The 24,846-nt window shown below is 37.5% G+C and overlaps 1 protein-coding gene and 1 pseudogene across 1 annotated transcript in view; one reads left to right on the forward strand and one right to left on the reverse strand.

Annotated features, from left to right (window-relative positions):
• The first annotated feature begins 9,762 nt into the window (after positions 1-9,762).
• LOC132169775 (glutamate receptor 2.7-like) lies at positions 9,763-18,535 on the forward strand (annotated as a pseudogene).
• A 5,023-nt stretch (positions 18,536-23,558) lies between these two features.
• The window catches only part of LOC132169776 (glutamate receptor 2.3-like), a 22,387-nt gene continuing 21,099 nt past the window's right edge, over positions 23,559-24,846 (reverse strand). The window contains exon 3 of the mRNA XM_059580750.1: positions 23,559-23,636. Coding sequence (XP_059436733.1) covers positions 23,559-23,636 — 78 coding nt within the window. The remainder of the gene's footprint in view (positions 23,637-24,846) is intronic.

Below are 24,846 nucleotides of genomic sequence, written 5' to 3' on the forward strand. Positions count from 1 at the left end.
CACGTTGAAGAAGATTATGAGCAATGAGACGAGTTGTAGGCTTGTTGATCTTATAGAGTCAAGGTCTTGCAAAGGGTTGTAAGTGTTCCTAGTGTCTGTAATCTCTGAATAATTTTTTTATAGTGATTTCGTGGATTTTGCTGTCCTAGAGAGGTTTTACTTTTAGATCGGTTTCCAAAAGGTTTCCTCTTCGTAACCAAAATATATGTGTCTAAATCTTTATTGCTTTATATATTTTGGTGATTGAATTCTTTATTGCTTCATAGTATTAATTCTACATAAATTGTGATAAACAAGTTTTTGGAGTGGACATAGCGTTTTTCAATTGGTATCAGAGCAGGTTCACTCTATTTGGATTAAATTCCTGAGTGAGATCTTTTGACTCCTTGTTTGTTATGAATACTTCTCAAGGGGAATATAAACTTATAAACTCCTTCAACAATTTATTGGAAAAATTCACGTTTTTGAGACATAAATACACAAATTGTTTGGAAGGTTTTCAAGATCTTGAACATGTAAAAGAATCTTTAGTAACTAAATTGTCTGAATCACTTGACTTAATTGATTCTTTAAGATCTGAAAATCATGTTCTAGTTTCTAAAGTTGATTTGTTAGAGAATAAATTAAAAGAGTCAGAAACTCAATTGGAAAAATTCTCTAACAACTCCATTGGGAAAATAATGCATACTCAAAATTTTGATGGTGATAATTCTGGGATTTCTATGATTGTTGATAATGTTGGTAGCTCTACTTCACATTCTTCTAAATCTGACAAGAATACCTTGTTTATTAAGCCTATGAATGTTAAAGAAGTCAAGGCTAATGTAGTCTGTTTGGATAAGGGCAAAACTTCTTGTTTGAATAATTGTGTAAAGCCTAAATCCAAGACTTCTTCTAAAAAACAAACTCAAGCTAAGTTTGTTCCTACCTGCCACCATTGTGGGATTATTGGTCACATCAGACCAAATTGTTTTCAGTTTAAATCCCAAAAACTTTGAAAAAACTCGACTTCTCCTAAGAAAGAAAAATGTGATATAGAGTCGTGCTTCCCTAGATTAAAGTCTAAATATATCCCTCCTCATAAAAGACAACATTCTCAAAGGTTTGTTCCCACTTGTCATTATTATGGCAAAGTTGGTCATATTCAACCAAATTGTTTTAAATTGAAACCTCCATTGCATATAAATGAAAATTCCTATTCTAGGAAAGAAAGTGAGAATTTGGTCATAATAACGAGAGAAGTGCTATCTAGGCTAGATAAGCTTGAGTAAAATCATAAGTCTAGATCTAAGATTTCTCAAGTGTGGGTTAGGAAGGATGATACCATTCACCCCTTGAGGGGGAGTGGTGGTGATCTCACCTTATGTTAGGTGAGTCACCCACATGCCTAGGATTGGTTGTCATGCATTCTTATAAATATCCTAGAGATTTTTTTTTTTTTTTTGTTTTTTTTGTGCGTGCATTTCATTTTGAAAAAATTTCAAAAAGATAAAAATATTTTTCTTTGGTTGTTTTTCTTTTCCTTCTTTTGTCTTTTGCACCTAGATAGTCTATTAATTTCTCATGTTGCTTTCATGGATTTAATTCCTTGTATCTTGAAATGTTCTTAATATGAATGAAATAAAATTTGTTCATTGGACTTGTTATTGTGGTTACCTAAAGTCTGAGCTTATGTGATACGTTTTGCCTATGCTTTATTTCTTGTGTACATTTAAGCTTAAATTGAGTTTTTGCTTAAATTTATTTGTGAGGTCTGTTAAGTAACCATATGAGATTTTTGACTAGTCATATTTTTTCAAATTGACCAAATGCTAGTTGAACCTAGGGCTTATAAATTCCTACTTTCTCTTTTGTGATCAGCACCAACAGTTTAATGACACTTTCTCATTGAGAAAAAGAAACAAAATAGTGAAACAAATAATAATAATAAAAAAAAAACATATTCCAAAAGGAATTTATTTCATTGTGTCAAACTTGTACAATTTGTTTTACAAAGAGGAATGTATTAGATGAGAGTGGCTAGGCCCTAGTATGATAAGATTTGCCTTTTGACTTAATTTTCTTGTCAAAACCTTCTATTGGTGAAACTTTCTCCTCATTTTGTAAGTTGGTAAATTTTCTCATTAGATGGCTTACACACACAACACACAAGCATGGGTTGAATGGAATATTTTTCTTTGCTTGGGTTAAGTAATATGAGTTTCTTGCCATTTCTAGTCTCATAGATATTTTGCATACTTGGAGCATGTTTGAGATATTCATTGTGAAATACATGAGTCGTTGATGTGTGTATTATGTATGTTCATTTGACTTTTGAGGGGAAGAAACCTGTATTTTTTTTTCTTTCCAGTTTCTTGTTGATAAATGAGTCATACATTGAGGGGGAGTTTGTGTTGATGTGCCTCCATGATCCGCATTAAACTTCATGCATTTTTTCGTTTATATGTGATCATGAGTTTTTCTTGTATTATTCCTATTCCACATATGCCTTGATGTATCTTGTGAAGTGTTTCAGGAAACAAAAAGACTTTTTGTCATTCTATAACAAAAAGGGGGAGTAAAGATAGAGAGATGATGGGATGTCTTAGCATGTTGGTTTTGTCACTGAATTGCCAAAGGGAGAGTTTGTTAGTATTTTTGTTGGCTTAATTCGGTTCCAAAATCAATATGCTAAGACATCCCATTATCTCTCCATCTTTACTCCCCTTTTAAGGTTTCCTCGTCGTAACCAAAATATCTGTATTTACCTCTTTATTGCTTTATATATTTTGATGATTGAATTGTTTATTACTTCATAATATTAATTTCGCATAAATTATGATAAATAAGTTTTTGGAGTCGGCATAGCGTTTTTCAATGTGTTTGTTCAAATAGTTGAGGAACTTGCTGCTTGAAGCATCCATCTATTTGGTTAAGTAGAAGACTGTCAGACAGACATATAATGAGTGGTTTAAAGGAAAAAACACAAAAAAAAAAAAAAAAAAAAAAAAGAAGAAAAGAAAGAGAAAAAAAAAAGGAGAAGAGAAGAGGATGAAAGCCATACCTCATTTCCTCCCTAAATGCACCCACTGTGGCGGCGGATGTGGTTCACATGGCCGGCTTTTAGGATAATCGGTGATTTAACATGGTATCAGAGCTAAAGATCATGAGTTCAAATCTTGACTATATCATTCACCCTTCATTTAAATGCTGAAAAGCTAAGAGAATTTTTGAGAATATTGTCTCTTTTGTATTTAATTCTCTTTTGAGTGAGATTGGGGTGTATTGGAGCTTTTGGGTTTGAGTGGTTTTGTTTGTACTACTCTTTGTACTCCACTTTTTGTTAGTAAATTTCTCCTGGATCGTCTCTGCCAGTGGATGTAGGCTTGTTAAGACGAACCACTTAAATCTTGATGTCTTGTGTGGTTTTGTTATTTTTCTATTCTGCACTTTTCTACTTCTTTGGTGATCTTGAAATTTGCATTTGTCACAACAAATTGGTATTAGAGCTCAGGTATTTATTTTGTGGGATGGCTACTGTAAAATTTGAAGTAGAGAAGTTTGATGGTCAGAATAGTTTCAGCCTTTGGTGCATCAAGATGCAAGCTTTGTTATGACAACAAGGCTTGGCAAAGATTTTGGATGGCGAGGTGCCATCAACATCATCAACGAAGGAAGCGAAGGAACTTGAAGAAAAAGCCCACAGTGCAATTTTGTTGTCTCTTTCAGATGGAGTTTTAAAAGAAGTTGCCGATGAAGAAACAGCCGCTGGACTTTGGAAGAAGCTGGAGAGCTTGTACATGAAGAAATCCCACACTAACCGATTGTATTTGAAGCAACGGTTATATACCCTCAAGATGAAAGAAGGTATGCCTCTTTGTGATCATCTTGATGACTTTAATAAAATTATTTTGGATCTGAAAAATATTGATATTAAAGTAGATGATGAGGATCAAGCCCTGATTTTGGTATGTTCACTACCGGATGCTTTTGATAATTTTGTTAATTCAATGTTGTACGGTAAAGATACTATCTCCTTAGCTGATGTTAAATCTGCTTTAAATTCTATGGAGTTGAGGACAAGATTGAATAGTAAAGGTAGTGATACTCAGGCAGAGGGTTTATTTGTTAAAGGTCGTTCAGAAAATGCTTTTAATTTAAGAAGTCGATCTAGTGGGAGGGATTCGTGTAAAGGTAAATCAAGAGGCCGATCACAATCCAGGTCAAAGAAGAAAGTAAAGTGTTACTACTGTAAAAAGTATGGGCATTATAAATCCGAGTGTCCGAAGTTGAAAAATAAAGAAGAAGGTGACAGGCAAAGTTTCGCTTCTATGGCTGGTGTTGTTGAAGGAAATTCTAAGGGTTCAAACCTTGTCCTTGCAGTTACCGTTTCTAATGATCGTTCTAACGACAAGTGGGTCCTTGATACTGCTTGTACATTTCATATGTCCCCTAAAAGGGATTGGTTTACTACCTATGATTCAGTAAATGGTGGTTCAGTCTTGATGGGAAATAATGTCGCCTGCAAGATTGTTGGTATTGGTACAATCAATATTAGGATGCATGATGGGATTGTGAGGACTTTGACAAATGTTTGACATATACCAGATTTGAAGAAAAATCTTATTTCATTGGGCACTTTGGACTCCCTTGGATGCAAGTATTCCGGTAAAGGTGGAGTCATTTGGGTTAACAAAGGCTTATTGGTTATAATGAAAGGTAACAAGGTTGATGGTCTCTACTTTCTTCAAGGTAGTACAGTAACAGGTTCAGCTGCTGTGTCTTGTTCAGATGATCCAGATTCAGACACTACCCGGTTATGGCATATGCGGTTGAGTCATATGAGTGAGAGGAGTATGACAATCCTAAGCAAATGGGGTTTGCTTTGTGACCAGAAAACGGGATCTCTTGACTTTTGTGAGCATTGTGTGTTTAGGAAACAGTGCAGAGTCAAATTCAATACAGGCATCCATAGAACAAGCGGTACATTGGATTATATCCATTTAGATCTATGGGGTCTCTCTCAAGTTCCATCAAAGGGTGGTGCTGGATATTTTGTTACATTTATTGATGATTATTCTAGAAAAGTCTGGGTGTATTTTTTTTAAGAAGAAAAGTGATGTATTTGTCACTTTCAAGCAATGGAAGACATTAATTGAGAATCCGACTGGGAAGGAAATCAAGCAACTCAGAACAGACAACGGCATGAAATTTTGTGGTGGTGAATTTAATAAATTATGCAAGGATGAAGGCATCGCTAGACATCGCCCAGTTAGTCATACTCCACAGCAAAATGGAGTTGCTGAGTGGATGAACATGACTCTCTTGGAGAGAGCGCGTTGCTTACCTTCAAATGCCGGGTTGTCTAGAGATTTTTGGGCTGAGGCGGTCAATACTACTTGCTATTTGGTCAACCGTTCTCCATCAACAGCCATTGATTGTAAAACTCCTTATGAGGTATGGTCTGGTACTCCTGCTGATTATTCATTTTTAAAAACTTTTTGTTGTCCTGCTTATTGTCATGTGAATGATGGTAAGCTTGAGCCTAGGTCAAAGAACTGTATATTTCTAGGCTATGCAGATGGGGTGAAGGGATATCGATTGTGGTGTTCTGATCCTAAATCACCTAAGTTTATAGTCAGTAGAGATGTTGTATTTGATGAACCTACCATGCTTCACCCGAGAAAGGAGTCTATTGTTTCTGCAGGAAAGGAGTAGGGTTCTAGCAAGGAGGTGGAGCTTCAGGTGGAGGCTTCACAGAGGGTGCGAGATAACACTCAAGATCAGCCTATTACGAATGTTCATGATTCCAGTTCTGATGATGATGATCCACAAGAAGAGCAAGAGACCAGTATTGCGGCTGGTAGATAGAGGAGGTAGATTAGGCCACCTCAGAGATATGGCTATGCAGATTTGGTAGCATATGCACTTACTGTGGCAGAGGACACTGCAGTCTAGGAGCCTTCCAGTTACTCAGAAGCTGTCACAAGTAGTGAGTTTGCTCAATGGGTTGTTGTCATGAATGAGGAGATTGAGTCTTTTCATAAGAACCAAACATGGAAATTGGTGAAATTGCCTAAAGGCGCTAAAACTGTTAGTTGCAAATGGATCTTCAAGAAAAAAGAAGGAATCCTAGGTGTTGAAGATGCAAGGTTCAAGGCACGTTTGGTAGCAAAGGGCTACAGTCAGAGAGAAGGTATGGACTTCAATGAAGTTTTCTCTCCTATTGTGAGACATAGTTCTATTCGTGTTTTGCTTGCCATGGTTGCTTTAAATGATTTGGAACTTGAGCAACTTGATGTGAAAACTGCATTTCTGCATGGTGAGCTTGAGGAAACCATTTACATGCATCAGCCAGAAGGGTTCATTGCTGAAGGTAAAGAAGATCATGTTTGTCAGTTGAGGAGGTCGTTGTATGGTTTAAAACAATCTCCAAGACAGTGGTACAAGCACTTTGACAGCTTTATGATCGGACATGGTTACACAAGAAGTAGCTATGACAGCTGTGTGTATTACAGGCAATTGTCTGATGATTCTTTTGTTTATTTGTTACTCTATGTGGATGACATGCTTATTGCTGCTAAAAGCATGTTGGAGATTAAGAGATTGAAATATATGTTGAGTGATGAATTTGAAATGAAGGATTTGGGTGCTGCAAAGAAAATCCTTGGTATGGAGATTCACAGGGATAGAAAAGCGGGAAAGTTGTACTTGTCATAGAAAAAGTACATTGAGAAAGTACTTGAACGCTTTGGTATGCATAATTCTAAACCAGTGAGTACTCCACTTGCAGCTCATTTCAGACTTTCAGCAGCATTAGCGCCATAGAGTGAGGAGGAGGAGCAGTTCATGTCGCGTGTTCCTTACTCCAGTGCAGTTGGAAGCATCATGTATGCTATGGTGTACACTCGTCCAGATATTTCACAGGCAGTCAGTATTGTTAGTCGCTACATGGCGAATCCGGGCAAGGTTCACTGGCAGGCAGTGAAATGGATACTCCGTTATTTACGGGGCACTACAGATGTTGGTTTAGTCTATGATAGAGGCAGTGGTATCAGTTCCAGTGTCACTGGTTATGTTGATTCAAATTATGTTGGTGATTTGGATAAAAGAAGATCTCTGACAGGTTTTGTTTTCACTCTCTCGGGGTGTGCCATTAGTTGGAAAGCGACTTTACAGTCGACTGTTGCTTTGTCCACTACGGAGGCAGAGTATATGGCAGCAGCAGAGGCAGTGAAAGAAGCAATTTGGCTCAGAGGTTTGGTTAGTGATCTGGGTTTGCAGTAGGATGAGACTGTTGTATTTTGTGATAGCCAGAGCGCAATACATTTGGCCAAAAATCAAATGTATCATGAGAGGACCAAACACATTGATGTCAGATATTACTTTCTTCGGGAGATTGTGACATAAGGTGATATCATAGTGAAGAAAATTGCTACGGCGGAAAATCCAGCAGACATGTTGACTAAGCCACTTCCGATCCTCAAGTTTAAGCATTGCTTGGGCTTGGTTGGTGTTTGTAGTTTGTAATTACCCTTAGGGGTGTTGGAGGAGACGTCTTGAGGAGATTTGAGTTGAAGACTTGATGAAATTCAAGTCAAGGTGGAGATTTGTCAGAATTGGTGACTTGTTTTCATCAACCTTACCGTGGGCCCCACAGCAGCAGTATGGCATCCCATATTGTTGACTTGTGCTTTTTCTCTCACACGTGCATTTGGCTTGACCATCTATTGGGCTTCTTCTAGAAGCTTTGAGAAAATGCCTTCATTCTTTTATTATTGAGCCATTTGGTCATCAAAGAAGAGGAGAGGCAGTAGCTTTAGAGGAATAGAGAAAAAGAAGAAAAGCTTGCCGAGAGAGAGAGAGACTTTTGTTGTAGAGAGAAGAAGAAATACACCATTTGTCTTCAATTTGATCTCACATTTGGAATGCTAAAAAGTTAAGAGAATTTTAGAGAATATTTTCTCTTTTGTATTTAGTTCTCTTTTGAGTGAGATTGGGGTGTATTGGGGCTTTTGGGTTTGAGTGGTTTTGTTTGTATTACTCTTTGTACTCTACTTTTTGTTAGTGAATTTCTCCTGGATCGTCTCCGCCAGTGGATGTAGGCTTGTTAAGCCAAACCACTTAAATCTTGGTGTCTTGTGTGGTTGTGTTATTTTTCTATTATGCACTTTTCTACTTCTTTGTTGATCTTGGAATTTGCATTTGTCACAACAGTTTGTGGGTAAATATAAAATACGAGAATAATAGCAGAAGCAAGAGAAAAAAGAAAGATAAAGAATTACGGATAGTTCGGTGTTAGACAAATATGCTCACCACTCCGAATAGCATATATAAGACTGCATTGTGCTCATTAATTTATTTATTTGCAAAATTGCTAGTGAATTCACTTATCCACGGAGATGAGTGAAAGATGAAATTAAGAATGATATATTATCATTTCTCATATTTTAAATATAAAAGGTACTGAGAGAGAATACTACAAAAATTCACAGTGGTTTGATGATAGAGTACTCCTACATCTATCGATATAATATACCCAATAAAATTACATGTTTGCTATGTTGATTTGATATTATATATATTGTTTTACAAGAAGTCCTATTTATATATAGAGCATATGTGGACAATGTGGTGTAGGTAAGATAAGCCATAGAAGTCAAATATTATAATTATGGTTAGAAATTCTATGGATCCTATTGAATACATTAAAATTGTAATCCTGAACAAATATAGAATAAAATGTTATGACTATTCTAACACGATTCTACATCTCTTGTCAATTTAATGCACCTTAATTTGTATCCTATTACGTACTCACATGGCCCCCATCTAACTAGTGCAAGGTCGCTAAGTTAATTCATACTCAAATTTAAAGCTCAATTATTTGACGAGTCAAGCTTGAAGATTGAACAAATCAAAATTGGTTTGATATATTCATAGATAAACAAATAAAATTTATTTCATGTTTTATAAACATTATTACAACCAAAGGATATTTAATTAATTAGACAATTCTTTTAATATACTTAGAATTAATGTAGGTCATAGATATGTACTAACAGAGCAAATAGAAGTTTCTTAAGTAAAAATTGCATTAATTAATAGGTGTCTTGGCAAGGTGATGAAAATCAAACATAAAAATTGTTTATAAAACATGAAACTGTCAGGTATTCCTCATACATCTATTAAGGTATTTTCCTAGGCAAGAGGATGTTGTTACTTGTTATATATTGATATTCTTTGACACGCAACCATTGATGGAATTAGAGGCTCCGTCTCGCAAGAGCCTGTTACTACTCATAAAAAAAAATTCAAACTCTCAATGTTTTTACTTTTTTTACATCACATCAATCAAGTTTTGCAACAATCCGGGCCACTAAACAGTTCCAAACCAATGCCAAACGGAACCAGAGAAATTTGACATCTCTATTGACCATTTCCGCTAGGCTTTCAAAGGTGTCTTTCCTCGAAGAATCACGTACAAAGCATACTACCCTTCCAAATTCAAACTTTCTCAATTAATGTCTAAGCCTTGTTAAATATCCAAACTGACGTTTGGAGACTTTAAGTCTAACAATGACTAATTAACGTTGGTGGATTCCCTTGATCATTGCCAAGAAAATTCGACTCCATACAAGACAAAGTCAAAGATGCAATATTCCACACTCATATTCTTCCAGATAACGCGTTTTCTTGTTCCTTCTCAGATGATGATCAACGGACGCACATAGAAGATGTTGATAAGGTTGCCAAAACAGTATTCGACGTCCCATCTGCCCTATGCAGTACCGTCAGATGCAAGTAATTAGCGGGGTTTCGAGAGCTTGGTTGCTCTTCCCCGCACTGATATTTGTTCTTCTTACTGTGATCTTCTTCTATGGAGCTGAAGCAAAAAATAACGAAGTTACGGGTGTAGGTGTTATCTTTGATGTTAAAAGCCGTATGGGAAAAGAAGAGAAAACAGCCATGGAAATTGAAGCTCAAAACCACAACAAAAAGTCGAAGACTCACAAAGTGCTTCTCCATTTCCCGGACGACCTTAGAGGAGCTACAGTAGCTTCAATGGGTAAGTTATGTTTATAACTTAAGAGATCTTTCTTTCAATTATTTCTTTTTGTAAATCTAATAAATCTACCGTTAGATTTTTAGACTCATGTAGGTTCCACAAAAATTTAATGGTAGATTCATCCATTCACTATACGGAAATAGTTGAAAAAAATGATTTTATCATTTCTAATAACTTAATAGTTGTTAACTTAAAAATATTAATAAGATATATGAACACCGTTATATACAATAAAACACATTTTGCACTGTAAAATGATTTAAGAACATGCATGCCTGGCCACCCTTAAAAAAAAAAAAAAAAAAGGGTCAAAAGAATGTTAAAGGCTTTAAGAAAAATAAAATGAGAGTCACATGTTACAAGGGCTTAGAAAAACAAATGACATACAATGTTTATTTTTCCTCTTTTTTATTTTCTTTTTCATTATCCTTAATATTGTGCATCTTGATTCTATCATTATTTTTGTATCTTTTATATTTTATATGTTATTTTTATCGGACACCGTTGACTTTAATTAGTTGGTTGCTATTATATATGAGTTTCGATCGCTTATCATCATTTTGCCAGATTCTATTGTTCCTCATTTTAATATTAATAGAAAAGATTTACAGAATAAAAATATTCCCAGTTATTGCTTGCGTTGGAGAATATGCTATATATGTTTTTAATGTAGCATGGCAGAGTGAAAAGTTGATACCACACATACTAAACTTCACAACTCTTCTACAAAACTTGAAAAAATATAGGAACTATAGGAAAGTGAAGAAAAAAACTCCTTCGGAGTATTCTTATTGACAATAATGAGTATCCTTTATTACAAAATAGCCTCTATTAAACTAATGACAAACTCGTTTGAGTGAACTTGCTATCAAATGATTAGTAGCAATCTCGCTCCACCGAGGGTGCAGCAAACATGAAGCAAACTTTCTATTTGATTGCCACAGCATCTTGCTTGGGCAATCATTGAACAACAGTCGAGTAAAAATCTTGCCACAATTTTTATTTGAAGTTGTTGAGGTTCAATAGTGCCGCTCGATCTGCTTACTTGGATGGCTCTTAGAACATGCCTTGCGGGGTGTGATTTTGAATGCCATAAAAGAATTTGGCTTCCCTCACTGGACACCAATTAGTTTTTAGATGAGATAGTCAAAGGCCTAATCCAACAAATAATATCAGAGCTAGGGTCATGGGTTCGAGTCGTGAGAGCGTCATGTTGAGGGAGAGATTGTTGAGGTTCAATAAATGCCACTCTGCTCACTTGGACGGCTCTTAGAACATGCCTTACAGGGTGTGATTTCGAATGCCATAAAAGGATTTGGCTTCCCTTAATGGATACCAATTTGTTTTTAAATGAGATTGTCAAAGGCCCGATCCAACATAAGTGACTCTTGAGCAAGACTCAAGGGTACTCTTGGGTGCTTTCAAAATCAAAGGCCAACCCTCTAGAAGCTTTCTTCCTTCGCTTAAACTTGTCCATAAAGTCTAAGCAAAATAGTCTACACCATCCTCTCCAGGTTAGAAATAGTTTTCCCTCAAATTCACCTAATATAGACCTTCACGCCATATACGAAAAGAACCCATCAAAATGACACTAGGAATGAAAGGCATCCCCAAGAATCATTCACCTTTCTCATTGGCACTCCAGCTCCTGGAGTTTTACATACATGCCCTACTTGTCTTACTGATGTAGCGTGATGTCATGGGTGCATAGACAAACAACAAGATAAGGAACAATATTGCTTAAAAACCTTGATTCTATCAAGGATCTAAAAAATCTTCTTAAAACGCTCGAGTCTATTTGGGGTTTGAAGAAAAAATATAGAAGAAACTCAACTCTGAGCTTTTTTATTGAAAAAGACTGAATAAATATAAAAAACTACGTTCTTGAGGCTATAAGCATGTATTTATTGACCCCAAAACTCATAACCCTAGTAGTAATAGAAATTAGTCGGTTAACAACTTTACGTTGGTTGTTCAAATGGAACGTACCTCTATTCAGATGGTCACAAAATAAAACTGAAATTGAAGTACGTAAACTGAAAACATAACATAGGCGTTCGAACAGACGTCTTGGGAATTACTATGGAGAATTTTCGATGTTGGCCGTTAATTCGCTAGGCTGTTCAAACGGGGCATCGAATGGATGCCTCGAGAATTACTATGGAGAACTCCCGAGAGTGTCCTGTTCGCTTGACCGTTTGGACGGGCTATCGAACGAAGGTTCCTACAATTGTTTTGATCGCTCGTGAGTTTGTGCTCTCGACTTGATTCCTCTAGCAGAAACAGTTTCTTGGGCCCCCTTCACACTTACATATGCTCCAATCCTCCTCATGAATTCCCAAGCACTTTGATCTACATCACTTACTTATAGTAATTCTACAAAAGACCACAAGCCCTAAGTCAAAGGTACACACATTACATCCTCTTACTCTTACTTCAGCCCCCTACTCAGAGATAACCCTATTCACTTAGGCGTCAGAGTGTCTCCCACTAGTATTTACAACAAGTCATCCATGTGTCTTTGTTTTGCAAGAACTCTTGACCGGATTAAAGGGAGGTAGTGAACCGTATCAAAAAAATTCATTGTCATTCATGGTGATTGTTTATAAAACAGAGACGGCTAAGAGTTACAGTCTAAGAACTAACTATCCTTTAATTAATTATAAACTCCCTTACATTTTCATTTACCAATTCGTTTCAGCATTCAATACTAAAATGTGCTAACAATGTACATTAATGGAATCTCTAAATTTTGGTATAACAGCTGAAGAATTCATTAGAGAGAAAAAGGTGAAAGTGATTATTGGCATGCACACATGGTAGGAAGCCGCTGTAGTAGCTGATGTTGGAGGGCAAGCTCATGTTCCAGTCATTTCGTTTGCAGCACCAGCCATCAACCCACCCAAAACGTCACTTCGTTGGCCATATTTGATACAAATGGCTAAAAATGGTTCTGAGCAAATAAAGTGTATTGCAGATATTGTTCAGGCCTACAATTGGCAAAGGGTCATAGCCATTTATGAAGATGAACCATATGGTGGCGATTCCGGCAAGTTAGCAGTTTTATCTGAGACTCTCAGAAATGTTGGTTCGGAAATTGAGTACCGATTGGTTCTCCCACCACATTCTTTGGTGTCCGACCCGGAACATGTTGTCCATGAAGAGCTGGATAAGCTCCTGAACAAAACAAAGTGTCGGGTTTTCATAGTTCTTCAGTCATCATTAGAGATGGCGACTCATTTGTTCAGAGAAGCCAAGCAGATGGGACTCGTAGGAAATGACTCAGCTTGGATTATTGCAGACAACATTGCAGATTTGCTGCACTCTGTTAACGACTCTGTTATATCCCCCATGGAAGGTGCATTAGGAATCAAGACTAACTACTATTCTGAGAATCACCATTTTCATTCACAGTTTAAGAAAGTTTTCAGAAGTGAATATCCGGAGGAAGATAACTCCGACCCTGGAATTTATGTCCTGCGAGCATACGACAGCATTGGAATTGTTATACAAGCGATAAAGAAAATGGCAAGTAACATTACTAAAACAATGAGACACCAAAATGGTAGTTTTATTATTGAATGAATAATCAAATAAGATGTCTTACACATATATACATGTATACAGCAGTATAACAAAAATAGAAAACAAAACACTGATTTCTAATTACATGGGATTGACTCTAATTCCTTCTTTATCTTGATTATTCTCTTTCCTTTTTATATGAGCTTGAGCAGCACGTTAGTGTATCAAATCTTGGACAGATTTGATATGTATGGATCTTTCCTCATTGACTTGTTCACATCTTTCCTTTCTTATTGAGATATGATACTATTGACAACAACTGGCATGATCTTCTTTTTATTGCACGAACACAGTCTGTGAGGATTTATTCTCAACTTAGCCTTGGACAACACATTCCAAATCAGGTGTAGCTTGAGTAACTGATGGAGGTGTATCACAGGTTGCAGTATGTATTCTAACAATTACTAGTACTCCAAAGATGTTGTTAGAGAATATGTTGTCAAGCAATTTCTCTGGTTTAAGTGGAAAAATACGTTTCGAAGAAGGCCAGCTCATAGACACTAATAATAATACATTGACGATTATTAACGTTGTTGGGAACAATGGAAAGGGATACGAGGAAATAGGCCTTTGGACACCAGAGCTTGGTTTCAGAAAAAGTGAAGAGAAAAATGAAAGTGAAAATGTTGGTAATACCCTGAAAACTTTGGCCGGCAGTCAAGTAATTTGGCCTGGGCACTTAAACCGGACTCCAAAAGGTTGGGAAATGCCAACAAATGCAAAGCCACTGAAGATTGGAGTTCCGGGGAGAACAACGTTCGAGAAGTTTGTGAAGGTCAAGTATGGAGAGACACCGAATCAGAACAAATATGATGGTTTCTGCATTCAAATTTTCTCGAACCTGACAGAGCTCTTAGGGTATGATTTGCCTTTTGAATTTGTGGCGTACAATGGCACCTACGACGACCTCGTTTATCACATCTATAACAAGGTAATAACTTTTTTCTAGAAGTACTCCTTTAAAATGAGGTTTGGTAAAATCACAATTCGACTTTGAAATTAGTTGTTCGACCTTTACAATCCTACCTTTTTAAAGACACGCTTCCTTGCCTGCGGTTTAAATATGTAGATATTTTCACGTTTTCAAATTGCTATTATGGTCTCGAACAAGATACTTTTCTCAATTTTGTATAAACATTTTTTTGGCCTGTATAATTATATCCCACCCATATGTATTGTGTTTTAAGTACCAGCTGAACACGCCCAAATAGAATAATCATAGTTGGTCTCCCTTACCTGCTTTTTTCAGAGAAGAAAAGAAAAAATCTATGAACTTGAATCTTTATTCCTTTATTTTTTTTTTCTCTTTTATATGGTTACAATTATTTGTTCTAACTAGGATTTATATATATGGTTGTGATGTGGGTGAAAATATCACAATAAAAAGACTTATGATGCTGTGATCGGCGACGTGACTATACTTGCCAATCGGTTGCAATATGCGGATTTTACACTTCCGTATGCTGAGTCTGGTTTGGCGATAATAGTTCCAGCAAAACCAGAAGGGTCACCATTGACGTTTACAAAGCCTTTCAGCTGGAGCATGTGGGCGGTGACTGGTGCCCTCTTGCTGTACACAATGATCATTGTTTGGCTCCTTGAGCGCAAATCCAATCCCGAATTTGGTGGCACATGGAAGAATCAGATTAGCACTGCACTTTGGTTTACCTTCTCTTCTCTATTCTTTGCTCATAGTAAGTATCAATATACAGAAAATTCTCTCATCTTTTCTCTCTCAAAACCTTCTAGTTTTCAAATTCAAGTATCTCTATCTTGCTAGAATACAAACTTTGAGGACATTCTCGTTTGATTTGTTATAACTCAGACTCCATTTCTAACAACGTAAAATACTTTCCATCGAAAAATATTTTATTAAAAAATGATTTCTTGAAAAACATTTTACGGTGTACGTTTGGCTAGGGGTGCAAAGGCGGGCGGTTTTTAACCGCCCGCTAACCGCTAACCGCTATAACCGCCAACCGCTTAACCGCCTAACCTCCTAACCGCATTAACCGCTAACCGCCTAACCGCTATAACCACTAGCGGTTAGCGGTTAGCGGTTATTGGGTCTACTAACCGTAACCGCTAACCGCTAACCGCCTTTTTATATAATATATTTTTATAATTATAATTATAAAAATATTTATACATATAACATAATCACTTGATCATTAAATCACAATTTTTTTTAAAAAATAATTAAATTACAATTTGAGTATTAATATATTATCACTATAATTTTTATGATTATATCATATAATCACTTGATCATTAAATTACAATTTTTTTTTAAAAATAATTAAATCACAATTTGAGTATTAATATATTATCACTATAATTTATATGATTATATCACATGAGATTGATCATTAAATCATTTGATTATATAATAACAAATTATACATATATAATATGACATAACTCATAAGTATATCAATTCATACTAATATAACAATTAAATATCTAGAGACTTATTTCTAATGTATGTTATAAACTTCTAAGTCTATATATGTTATAAGTCTATATAAGTCTACATATGTATATGAATAATATAAATGTATAATATCAATAATTAATCATATGATTCAATGACAATTCAAATATTTTATTCAAGACTTCAAGTGAATCATATTATTAATGTACAATGATGATATGATTCGTATAATATCAAATTAAGTAATTGACATTGGATTAAACAATGACCAATTTGTTACTTATAAACACAATTTAAGTATTAATGTATTATCATTATAATTTTAGTAATTTATATATTATCACTATAATTGATATGATTATATCACATGATAACTTGATCATTAAATCATATGATTATATAATAATAAATAATGCATATATAATATGACATAACTCATAAGTCATAAGTTTACAAGTTAATCATATGATTCATGTACAATGATAATCACAATTGATTCAATTGAATTAAACAATATATTACTTATAACTACAAGTCTACAATTTAATTAAAGCATTATTAGATACTTTAGGAATTTAGGATTTAGAAGATATTAAAAATACAAGAAAAAAAAATGAGGGTAAAAAAAAGCCCAAAAAAATAAGTCCAAAAAGCCCAATTTTAAAAAAGCGATTAGCGGGCGGTTATCTATTTCGCTAACCGCTAACCGGCGGTTAACCGCTAACCGTTAACCGCTAGGCGGTTAGCGGTTGCGGTTAGTAAAATCTACTAACCGCTAAGGCGGGAGTTAGCGGTTATTGCCACTAACCGCTAACCATAACTTTTGCACCCTAAGTTTGGCATGTACGAAAATCACATATATATATATATATATATATATATATATATATATATAATCATATTAAACTATAAATTACGAAAATGTCCCTACCAAGTCTTAAGGTATCCGAACCGAGTCCCGCAAGAACCCCACTGCGACTCACCTTGGACCGACCTGGACCCCTCGTAGACCATATCAGGACCCCTTAAGTATCAGCCCGGGGCCCTAGCAGGACCCACCCAAGACCCGACATTGACATTTCGTAATTTAGTGTTTAAAAGTCTCGACTGAGTCCTGGACGGGTCTTGTCAATGTTTGTCAATTTGAAAATGAAATGCTCAAAGTCGAAAAATGGTTTACGGTTTGGAAAATAGTTTAAAAAACTGTAAACCATTTTCTGAAAGTTAAAGAAGAATTTACGGTCAAAGGGAAAATATTTTCCGTTAACTATTATTTTACGTCGCACCAAACACCCGAAAATACGGAAAACATTTTTCATAAATCATTTTACGACGAAACAAACGGAGCCTCAATGCATACCAATTCGTCGAAGTTTGACTCAATAATGAACCTTAAGAACATTTCATTTTTTTCTGTTTTCTGTTTCTGTTATTACATAAACATTGGTTTACTTATGATTTAAAAGCACTCATAATACCAGATGAGTTCATTTTGCAGAGGAGAAAGTACACAACAACTTAACACGTATGGTTGTTGCAGTGTGGCTCTTTCTGGTGTTGATCCTAACCTCGAGCTACACTGCTAGTCTGTCTTCATTGCTCACAGTGCAACAACTGCAACCAAACGTTACAGATATTGAGTGGTTGAAGAACAACAACCTGAAAGTTGGCTGTGATGGCGATTCGTTCGTACATAAATACTTGCAGAATGTGCTTAACTTCAAGCCGGAGAATATCGTGAATGTCAGCAGTGAAGACGGCTACCCAAAGGAATTCAAAAGCAACCATATATCTGCTGCCTTTCTTGAACTCCCGTATGAGAAAGTCTTCCTCGATAAGTATTGCAAGGGATTCACTGGCACCATACGTGCCGCCAGATTTGGAGGATTGGGCTTTGTGAGTTGTTTTTGTTTTTGCCTTTTCCTTTTCCATCCATCCATTACTGTCTGATATTTCACTCTTTTGAAATCTTCTTTTGCTCCCCCATTCAGGCCTTCCAGAAAGGCTCGCCATTTGCGAGGGACTTTTCTGTAGCCATTCTAAATCTATCCGAGAAGGGGGATTTGAAGTCACTGCAAGAGAAATGGTTGACTCCCTCGCATGAGTGCTCACCCAACATAAGTTTCAGCGAACCTCAAAGACTGAGCTTCCGGAGCTTTGAGGTTCTCTATCTACTATCTGTTGCCACCTCTGCCATTTGTCTTGTACTGTCGGTAATATGTCATCGGCGGCAACATCAAGTTGCCTGTGAAGGCTGAAACGTTACTCCGGGCGATGAGAGCGTTTGGAAGATGGTTAGACTCGTAAGATACTTGAGCATCAAGAATCCACGAAGAACTCCAGCTTTGGCAGACACGGATGACAGCTTATTGAAGAAAACAGCTAAACTTGTAAAATACTTTTATGTCAAGAACCGAAGAAGCGCTCAAACTCGGGCAAATACATCAGGTACGAATGAGACACAATAGATGAAATTAATGTTCATCGAGGTGGGAGTTCATCATGATGTAAACGAATAAGTTCATTTAACGATCCGCTTAATACTTGTTCGTATAAACTTGACTTGAATTCGATTCGTTTGACAAATGAGCCTATTGTGAACATAAAATTAGGCTCAATTATTAAACGAGTTATATTCATATAAAATCAACTCGTAGCTCATATAAACTCGTATATATTTATTTTTATTATATTATTTTAATTTCATAGTTAGAACTTCTTCGGTATCTAGGAATTCTCTTTCTAATGTAATATATATATTTTGCATGGTTAATGTCAATCTAGATATAAACATTTGTCATTGTTTGTACATGACTGTTTTTGTATGTATAAATGTGTGCACACATAATGAATTTATATACCTGCTATAAAACATATATATAGGTATATAAATTCAAGGTTAGATTATTTAAAGTTTAAGTTAATTTATTAATTAATTCAAATGATAAAATAGTAACTAATAATCAAAATGAATTTACAAAAAAAAAAATATCATAATATTTACTTTATATAAGGAATGAATAAATTAACTAAAGAGCTCGTGAACAAGTTCAAGATCCTTCCAATAATAAATGAGCTAAGTTTGAACAACTTATCTAACTCAGTGACAAGTTCGAGTTCAGCTCATGTTCGAAATAACATTAAATAATTAGAGTTTTAAACATTCAATATTTGGCTTGACTCGACTCAACTACTTTCTGGCTACCTATAGCACCTTTCATTCTTCGCCTGCCATCATAGACTAAAATGTTATGGATTCCTGAATGTTAAGGAGGATCACACACATGAAGGCTGAGAATAAAATTTCCTGTGTAGGCCATGTACCAGTATAATATTTCTTCATAGGCACATGCATCACAGTAACAAAGATATGAAGCTAGTTTGCAAATGCCTTTCACAGTTAATGACAATCACTCAGCTTTCTCAAGTTCTCATTCAACCAAACATATTATATTCTACAAATCGTCAGAATTTACAAAATGATTCCTCTGGGTGCAAGTTTAACTGTCAAGTGTCAGTAAGATACACACGCATGCATACACAAAGTAAGAGGCTTGCAAATTAAGATTCCTCAATCAATCCCGGCTGCTGCTTTCATCAGTTAAATTCGAAATGATTAAGAACTCAAAGCACTAAAAATCCACCGGACAAGCTCCAGAGGAACATGATTCCCATTGTTAGACAACAAATAATATCTATAAACTCATCAGTTTCTTCCTCTATGAATCAAAACTAGCTCCAGCAGAGAACTTCAATAGATCAATGGCTTCTAGTTGTATACTTCTGGTGCATACCGATTTTTGTGAAATCCGACTGCCCTCTTACTCTGGGCACACACCTAGGCTACCGGTAGCCTCTTCCTCTTCCACGTCCACCCCCCCCTCTCCCTCTGCCTCTAGTCCCACTTCTCCCACCATGAGACAAATCTTCCACTGCTCTATTAACCAGTTTGTTTTGCAAACCACCAGCTCCACGGCCTTTTTTAGAAGGCACGTTGCAGGATCCATTAGCAGCAGTAGCAGGTCGCTTCCCTCTGTAGACAAAGTTCACACAAGCTATAAATGTGTCCACCATAAAGAGAGAGAGAGTAAAGGGAGCAGGGGAGGAAGAAGATAATCAGGAAGAGCTCTCGTACCCAGTTGTGGCGGGAACAGAAGGTTTTGTTGCTTCTTTCCAAGATAGGTTGATACTTTTATCTCCAATAAACGAGGGTGTTTTTGAATGTAATGGCTGGATATAGAAATGAAATATTAGTTTTTACAGTAAATAAATAAAAGACCATATATATAGACACAAAAACTTTGTTCCTTTGCACCTTTGTTATCACATGTCTGCAACCCTGTGGTTGTATTCTGCTTTTGAGTTTCCTGCACATTTAATGGAAAATATGTAAGATAAATGATGACAAAAAAGCTCCTACAGAAAACAGGATCTCCTAAGAACAAACTCACAATGTTATTCTTTGCTTCATCAGATTTGGCAGCTACCATAGCTTTGTTGTGCTCAGCCATTCCCCAAGTTAATTTCTTCATGGTAGCCCTAGTCAACTCCTCAACATTACTCAACCTGCAAAATCAATTGTAAGAAAATCATACACAAAGAAAAAGTTGCAACTTTGTAAAAGTAAACCATATATTATACTGCCCATCTGATGTAGATCGAAGTGTTTGGGATTTCATGAAGAAGATGGGAATGGATGGTAGTGGGAAAATACCCCAGAAGATGGTGACGCGATCCCAGACTCACGCTGCAGAAAAGGGAGTTCCTGGAACTGCGATCGATCGCACGTTGATTGCGATCGAGCACCTTGGAGTAGCGATCGAGCGCACGATGCCTGCGCTCGGGTGTCCAACCCCTGGAAATATGATGTCCATCTCTGGTATTGCAACCAATACCCCTCTATAACTGCAAACAATCGCATGCTCGAGCGCACCTAGCCTCTAGAAGTGCGATCGAGCGCAAGCATGCTTGTGATCAAGCGCACTCGGGGCACTATGTTACTTTTCTGCGTTTTATTAACTTTAAACCGACTTTCTTTCCTTGTTTTACTAGGATTAGGGTCTTGAAAGTCCCTATTCCGTGTTTTAGTTCTATTAGGAGTATTGGAGGCTATAAATACATGCTTATAGCCTCTAGCAAACTCAGTTTATGAATGTTATTTGGTTTTCTCAATAAGAATACTCAGAGTTGAGTTTCTTCATTACTTTTCCTTAAATTCATGGATAACATCTATTGATTTGAGAAGGTTTCTTTGATTCTTGTGATAGTCTCATAATCTTAGGAATATTTATCCCTTCTACTTGCTATTTTCTTGTTCATCACTATCCATTGCTGCATCAGTTGGTGTCAAAGCCTAAGTTTCTTTCCATGGTGCCAAACACAAGAGGAAGGGGTAACCGCTATGCAAATTTGGAGAACGTGTATGAACGTGAGGACTTAGTTCTTGGAGAACAAGCGGTGGCACAGTGGGAACTTATGGAGGACACAATCGCAGAATTGAGGGCGCAACTTGCAATCGCCAATACATGATTGGCCAATTCGGAGTTCCACCGTGCGCATCGCCCCCAACCCTCACTGCCCGGCTTGGATGGGGAAGACGAACAAGGTATGGAGAATGAAGCTAGGAACCCTTTTGTAGGGCGCAGAGTACACAGCCATCAACCCCATGTACAAGTCCATGCCAATCGATGGGAGAGCGGTTTCAAACTCGATATTCCTGAATTCCACGGGGGGCTTCAACCTGAAGAATTTTTGGACTGGGCAGCGGCACTTGGAGAACTTCTTGATTTCAAGGGGGTGCCTAAGGATCAACGAGTTTCTTTGGTTGCAACCAAATTCCGGGGAAGAGCTGTGGTGTGATGGCAGCAATTGAAGCAATCAAGAGAGCAGTAGGGCAAGAAGAAAATCAACAGATGGGAGAAATTGTTGAAGCATATGCGACCAAACTTTTTACCCTACAATTATACACGAACCATGTATCAAAAGCTGCAAAATTTGAGCCAAGGTTCGAAGTCTGTGGATGAATACACGGAAGAATTCTACAAGTACCTCACACGTGTGGATCTAGCCGAAACAAACGACCAACTAGTGTCACAATACATTGGAGGTTTGCGCCAACAAATTCAGGATTCCTTAAACCTCTTTGATCCCCCTAATGTGTCTGAGGCCCATCAAAGGGCACTATCTTTAGAAAGGACGGCTTCTAGAGGGTCTTTTGGAGGATTTGGTGGAGGAACTAGGGGAAGCACAAATTGGTCAAGTGGGCGATTCACGTGGCGCAGCACCACTTCAACTCCAGACGAAGGCCGTACCCCAACCACCACGGGACCACCGACCCGAGCCGCAACATCCAATGGGCCTAAATGTTTTAGGTGTGGTGAACCGAGCCACCGAATGGTGGATTGCCGCAAAGGGGAAAGGTATGGTAAGAGACTACTCATCGACTCGGGAGACGCCTTCAAAGGACAAGGCGAGGAGGTTGAGAAAGAAGCAGTTTTCAACGACTATGATGGGGTTGATGAAGAATTTGTTACCGGGGATGACAGCCCTCTATTAATGCTTAGGAGGGTGTGTTTTACACCCTGGAAGGCGGAAAGAGACGATGGCCAGTGCCACAACCTTTTTCAAACAACATGCACAATTGGGGGCAAAGGGTGCAAGCTTGTCATTGATGGGGGCAGTTGTGAGAACGTAGTAGCGGAAGAAGCGGTCTGAAAATTGGGCCTTGGGACGGAGAAACACCCTGCACCATATCGCTTGGAGTGTCTCAAGAAAGGAAACGAGGTAATAGTATCCAAACGTTGCCTTGTGAATTTTTCGATTGGAACTAAGTATAAAGATGAAACATGGTGCAATGTGGTGGTCATGGATGCATGCCATTTATTACTTGGAAGGCCATGGCAATATGATCGGAGTGCTCATCACGACGGGAGAAAGAACACCTATAGTTTTTTGGTGGACAATATAAAACTTACTCTCCTCCCAAATCTGAAAGAAGATTCCAAACCTTCTAAAAAGGTAGGTCAAACGTTGTTAGCCAAGCATGAGTTCATTAAGGAGATGCTCGATTCAGATTGTGGCAATAGGTGTGAAAATGGGCTTTGTAAGTATGAAGGTAAATGGTGAGACAATAGAGTTCAAAATATTTGATGCAATGCAATTACCTCAAGATGATTTTAAATGTTTTGATGTTTGTATGATCCAAGGTATTAGTGAGCCAGTTTTGCAGGATCCACAGAAAGATACAGTAAAAAACCCCCTCACTCACAAGTTCACAAGGCAGGACATTGGGCCAGTCTATGCAGATGTTACTAATGGCATCAGTAGAGCAAGGCACCCTCTTCAAGCCAAGATAAAGCGGCAGTTGCATGAACGGGACAAATTGAGGTATGAAGTAAATAAGGACACCAAGCTCCACAAGAAAAGACCCAAGGACCATCATCACAGAAAGCATGTCAAGAAGGAGTTCTATATGGGAGCGAAATGATTGACCTATAAAGAAAGTCCTATACTTGCACCACCACGGGCACTTGAGCCATATTCTGTGGAGCTCAAGTTCAACTCTCCACACTGGAAACATTACAGTTACAAGTAGAAGCGTTTGAGCAGTCCAAGAGCTCAAGCGCATCTACTCAGAATAGTGGTACTGAGGCCACTGAAGGCAATACACTTTTCCATCTTTGTTTCCCATCATATCAATTTCCTTACTTTACATGTGTTCTCACTTATCCTTTGTGTTGCCTTTTTATTTTAGAACATTGTTGTACATTATGCATTACAAAAAAAAAAAAAAAAAAAAACATTTACATTTTGTTACTACGATCGATTGCAACAAGTATGCGATCGAGCGTAGTAATCAAATTTTGGCTTTGTACATTCTGTTAGTGCGATCAATTGCACCTTGTGTGTGCTCGAGCACACATCACCCACTCACGCACATCCTTGCACGAGTGCGATCGAGCGCACCAGGTGTGCGATCGAGTTCACTCGGGCAGCAAGCCACGTGAACTATTTAGGTCACTTTCTCCCCATTCCCCCTCACATTCTCATTTTCTCCCCATTCCCCAAACTCCGGCACACCCCTACTCCCATCACTCCTCCACCATTTTTCACCACCTCTACCACACCGCCACCACACGGTTCTCCTCTCCGGCCACTGTACCACCACTTTTCCACCACACAACCATACAAACCGTTCTTCATTCCCATCAACACCCCAACTCTGATTAACTCCCCAACCTCCTTTTTTTTTTTTATTATTATCTTTTTTCTGCAATCGTGGGTGTTCATCCACCCACATTGCTTTCCTGTGGTTGGGTTTTGGTGTTTTTGCAGGGGGTTTTGGAGTAGTGTTGACATGCCATAGCAACCTTGGTCATCACAGTGCACACCAAGTGTTCGACAAAAATCCCTAATCAAGCTCATCATGCCAAGAACTTGAGCTTCGTCCTCCTGGGGGTTCCATATCCAAGCCACTTCTCCCCCACCAACTTTTGAGGAACAGAAGCTGCTGTTTGAGACCACTTTCGCCATTCACAAAGATTTTTAAAACCATGAGGCTACTCAATGGGCAGTCGCCGAATTCAAGCGCCGTGGCTCAAGAAGCTTTTCAAGCCGGTCACTTCCACAGCATACCGAAAGCTAGTGATCGAGTTCTATGCTCACCTATCTCACGATTGCAATGGAGTGCACATTGGAGGAGCTGAGTCCACACACTCATGGAGGTTGCCCTTCCCATACTTAATCACCTACATCCTCCGGAAGAAAGGCATTAAAGGTA

Source organism: Corylus avellana, chromosome ca2 (assembly GCF_901000735.1).
Source record: "Corylus avellana chromosome ca2, CavTom2PMs-1.0".
In the NCBI taxonomy this organism is placed as follows: domain Eukaryota; kingdom Viridiplantae; phylum Streptophyta; class Magnoliopsida; order Fagales; family Betulaceae; genus Corylus; species Corylus avellana.